The sequence below is a fragment of the Eimeria acervulina genome, genomic scaffold, assembly GCF_000499425.1.
Source record: "Eimeria acervulina Houghton genomic scaffold, Eah_scaff546, whole genome shotgun sequence".
Lineage (NCBI taxonomy): Eukaryota > Apicomplexa > Conoidasida > Eucoccidiorida > Eimeriidae > Eimeria > Eimeria acervulina.
In genome coordinates, this window is record NW_013547272.1 from 1 (window position 1) to 5,000 (window position 5,000).

General features: G+C 39.0%; 1 protein-coding gene across 1 annotated transcript; it reads left to right on the forward strand.

The window, feature by feature from the left end:
- Positions 1-75: 75 nt before the first annotated feature.
- EAH_00042310 (hypothetical protein) lies at positions 76-1,310 on the forward strand (the record flags this gene model as incomplete). Its single annotated transcript, XM_013391749.1, has 6 exons — positions 76-147; positions 343-422; positions 524-603; positions 813-863; positions 1,039-1,111; positions 1,226-1,310. Coding segments are annotated over 6 exons (441 nt in total), but the record flags the coding sequence as incomplete, so codon positions are not given.
- Between the last annotated feature and the right edge of the window lie 3,690 nt (positions 1,311-5,000).

Here is a 5,000-nt window from a genome sequence, read left to right on the forward strand (position 1 = left end):
GTTGTGGCTGTTGTGTGTTGCAGGTCGCCTGCTGCAGCAGCCGCTGCTTCTGCTGCTGCTGCTGCTGCTGCGCAGCGCTTGCCGCTGGGGCTTCGTTTGATGGGGGCTCTTCCTGTCTGGTTTCTTGCTGCTGTCAACTGGCTAGAAGTAAACCCTAAACCCTAAACCCTAAACCCTCAAGTCCTAGATGGGTATTTGAATCTTCCGGGCTTTAAGAATAAGTGCAGACGCACGCAGAAAGAATGGGTTTAGGGTCTAGGGTTTGCGGTTTAGGGTTTAGGGTTTAGGGTTTGGGCTTGAGGGTTTAGGGTTTAGGGTTTAGGGTTTAGGGTTTGTGAGCAGGAGCATGTTGCTTCTTCTTTTTCTTTCGGGTTTACAAGGCAGGACAAACAAGCAGAAGAGGCGGCGCAGCCCCTTAAACGGTAAGCGTTCAGGGTTTAGGGTTTAGGGTTTAGGGTTTAGGATTTAGGATTTAGGGTTTAGGGTTTGCTGTTGCTTGTGCTTGTTGCTGCTTGGGCTGCAGCAGCACTTTGCTGTTTCTGCTGCAGCAGCGGCAGCTGCACAATGCGAAGTATACGCTGCACCTCATTGCCCCAGACTCAGGTGAGACCTAAACCCTAAACCCTAATCCCTAAACCCTAAACCCTCAGTGCGTGCCTTCTCAACCAAGTGTAGTTCTTCTGCCTAACGATTTAGGGTTTCGAATGAGAGTCAAAAAGCTAGGGATTCGGGTTGAGGGATTAGGGTTTAGAGTCTATGACTTAGGGTTCATGGTTTAGGGTTTAGGGTTTAGGGTTTGGGGCGTCTTTTAGGCCTTTCGGAACCTTCTCTGGGCTTCGTTACTCTCAACGGCCACCCTCTCGGTGCGTCTGCTCCTCTCAAACCCTAAACCCTAAACCCTAGACCCTAATATGTGCATCTGAAGCCTTATCCCCAGAGGGGATTCTGAGCCGCTAAGACGGAGGGTTTGGGGTGTATGGCCCCGTTATTAGGGTTTAGGGTTTAGGGTTTAGGGTTTAAGGTTTAGGGTTTTTGCAGGTGATTACGTCGTCTCAGCTGCCTTAGTTGAAGGCGGAGCGAGAGAAGCGCGAATGCCCATCCCTCCAGACTTGTGGGTTGCTTAGGGTTTAGGGTTTAGGGTTTAGGGTTTAGGGTTTGTTCCGTGAATATACAGGGTTTAGGGTTTAGGGTTTAGGGTTTGTCAAACCCTTTTCTGTGTTTCCAGTCTTATAGAGGGCCTGAACGTCATCAACATTGTAGATATGCTGGGGGCCCGCCTAAAGGATGTCTTCATTCGAGAGGTACCTTAAACCCTAAACCCTAAACTCTAAACCCTAAACCCTAAACCCTAAGCCGTTGAGCCTAAACCCTAAACCCTAAACCGTTGCGCCTAAACCCTAAACCCTAAACCCTGACTTGAACTGGTTACACTACACCAACGCGTAAACCCTAAACCCTGCTTGAAGATGGTTCTATGTTGTCACCCCCTAAACCCTAAACCCTAAAACGCCCTAAACCCTAAACCCTAAACCCTCGTTTCGTTCAGCGTTTATGATTTATATATATATATATTGTTCTGGGGGGTTGCTGCACCTGCAGGAATTATATGAAGAAATATCGTTGCAGCAAACTGCTGCTGTGTCTTGGTGGCCAGCAGCAGTTGTGTTGCTGCTGCTGTTTTTTCTCGCCTCTCTTCTTGTGCTGGTGAGGGTTTAGGGTTTAGGGTTTAGGGTTTAGAATGAGGGGCCCTTCTCACCAATTACGTTGCAAAGAGCAGCAAAACGGAAGTGCAGCAAACAAATAAATTTTAAGAATACACAACAAGAGCAGCAAACAAATGCATATAAGGACGCTGATTAGTAAAGGGTTTAGGGTTTAGGGTTTAGGGTTAAGAGCGAGAGTATTTCTGTAAATTTTCTTTATATATAAAAACGATTTATTTATAATTGCAACAGAAAGCCGGTCCTCTCCTCTCTCTATGCGTCTAGGGTTTAGGGTTTAGGGTTTAGGGTTTCGAGATGCAAATGCATGTATGCATGCGTGCATGCATGTTTCTATATAAATGGACAGCATTACTACTTTTATATATTTGTTTGTTTATTTGTTTGTTTTGTGTTTTGTTTGTTTGTCTGCTGCATGCAGCTGCTAGCCAGAGCAGCAACAAAGAGGCATAGAAGCAATCGACTGTTAGCTGTGCTGCAGCAACTGGCGGAGCCCGAGGATTTCGTCAGCCCTCAGAACTCCCCTCGCATGCAGCCCTGCCATATGCACCACCATTAGGGTTTAGGGTTTAGGGTTTAGGGTTTAGGGGTAAGGGTAGTCATTCTTCTTCGCCCTCCATCTCGGCTGCGAGCTCTTCCTCTTCTTCTTCTTCTTTTCCTAAGAAGTTTTTCATTTAAAAGTCAAAGCAAATTTAAAATTAATACTATATTTTAAATTATTATTATTAAATTTTATTTTTTATAGTATTTATTTTCAATAGGGATACTCACCCAGCTGTTCTGCTGCCTCGCTACCGGGCCCCTGTTGTGTGTATTGGAGTTTAGTATGAAGAACATCGATAAAATTGAAGTAAAAACCGAAGAAAGAATAATAATTTAAACATTTTAATTTAATTTAATTTAATTTAATTTATTTTATTTGTCATTATGAACAAAAATGACCCCACCTCCCGTTCTATGAGATCTCTCTCCCTCGTTTTGAGCTGCGTTAGCTTGTCAGCTAAGATATCTAGTTCTCTAGATTTTTCTTTTAAATCTGAAAATAGAAAAAATAATTATTTTATATTATATATATTTATTTTATTTATTTATTCATAAATATTTTTCAGTAACAAACCTGCATTTGCAAATGTTGCTTCCAATTCAAGTTGCCGATTGCCGGATTTCGCCAGTTCTCGCGCAGAGTTTTTAAGTCTGAGAAGAGAAAAAAAGAGAGAAAATGCAATTAAATTGTTGAAAAATAAATTAATATGTTTAAAATAATTCAAATAATTCAAAGTAATTATTATTAAATACTTGTTTGTCAGTTCATTTCTTTCTTTTTTCCTCTTTTCAATCGCCGATTCTGTCTCGCGGATCTCGCTGCGGATTTGCTGAGAGGGCAGAAAAAAAGGTAGTTTTTGGGTTTATTTTTCATGAAATTTCATTTTTTATTCATTATTTTCATTTACATTTGAAAATTTTGAATGTTTACCTCCAAAGTTGTACCGGAAATCTCGCCGAGTTTCTTCATTTCATATTCACGCACAGCGCGCATCGCTGGGCTGGAGCGGTCGCCGATTTGTGCTAGAGTAGTTTCAGCAACATCTGCTGCCTAAAAAGAAGCGAAAAATCAGTTAAATAATAATATTTTTAGGACATTTAATAATTAAATAGTTTTAAATGCATTTATTTTGTCTATTTTCTTCTTTTTTGAGCTCAATTTTCGCAACTTACCTCCAATGTTTGAGACTGAGTGCCTGGTGGAGGCTCTAAGAAAATTACGGGTGCAGCTAAATCCGGGAGCATGCCTCCGACTATAAATAAATAAATAAATAAATAAATAAATAAATAAATAAATAAATCAAGATAACAAACAATTAATTAATTATTTTGGGTAAATAAATGCATAAATTATATGAGTAGGTAGTGCAGGAAACCTTGCATATTGAATTTCGTATATGTAAGAAATAATATGCAAATACAACATGAAGACGGATGAAATAAACAATAAAAAGCAAATACAATTAACAAGCAAAATAAGCAAATTAAATAAATATATAAATATAATGAAAACCTTTATGAAAATCTTTACTCTCTTACTTGCGCCTGTTTGGCCTGTTGCCGCTCTTTTTGCTGCATTTAATTTGTTTTAATTTTTTTTAATTTTTCACAAATAAAAAAAAGAAAAACCTTGAAGAGCTGCAGCTCCTTTGTTGGTCTCCAGAAGGCCTGAATAAACGTAGTTTTAATTGAGACTGATAGCAAAATAATATAGATTAAAACAATATAACCACTACCACTTAGACAATAGCAATAACAATAACAATAATAATAAAAATAGTAATAATAATAATAATAATAATAATAGTAAAAAAAGAATTACCTTCTTCCTTCATAAATTTTAACTCTGCTTGCAGTTTTTCTTTTAATTCTTCATTTTGCTGTATTTTGCGGTCGAGTAATTTTTGCATGGTTTCCAGCTTCGCTGTTTTTTCTGCATTTGCATTAATATGAAATAAGGTATTTGAATATAAACAAATAAAAGCATTTAAATGTATGCAAATAAAAGCATTCGTCTGTATGCATATTAATGCCTTTCAAGCGCTGAGAAGGCTGTCTATTTATGCATTTAAATAAACATATTTTAAACTGGCTCTTCTGATTAAACTTTAAAACAAAAAAAGAAAACCTACCCGCATCAACAGCTGGAATTTGAGGGGTTTCTGCTGCTGCTCCTGCAGCAGCACCAGCTGCTGCTGCTGGATTGAAGAAAGGAGGAGATAATGCTGCTGTTTGCTGGGGAATTAAAGTCTGTAGAGATCCTCTTAAAGCTCCTGCTGCGAGTTGAGAGAAAAACTTTTCTCGGCTTTGCAACTTAGTCGCGTTTCCTCCTTCAAAAGAAAAGATAAAAACCCCAATGCAAACAGCAGCAGCAGCTGTTGCTGCTGCCGCTGCAGCTTTCATTCTTTTGAGGGAAACCTGATAAAGTTTGAATAAAAATGCAAAATTAATTCATTTGAGCGCTTTAAAACGATGCACGTTCATTAAATAAACGCCTAATCGCTCGCTTTCCTTTGCAGATTTTTCGGGTGTATAGGCAGCTCCTCTGATTTGGTGAATGTGCAAACGCTAAACCTCTTCATTTTGATTTTATCTCTCTTCTTTTTTCTCTTGTTTCCTTTCTTTCGCAGTATTTTATCTTTAAAAACAATGTGGAAGAACAGGCATAATTAGAAGTTTCTTCCTTTTTCTTCTTTTTTCTGCTGCACTCGCTGCTGCACTTCCTTGGTTATTCAA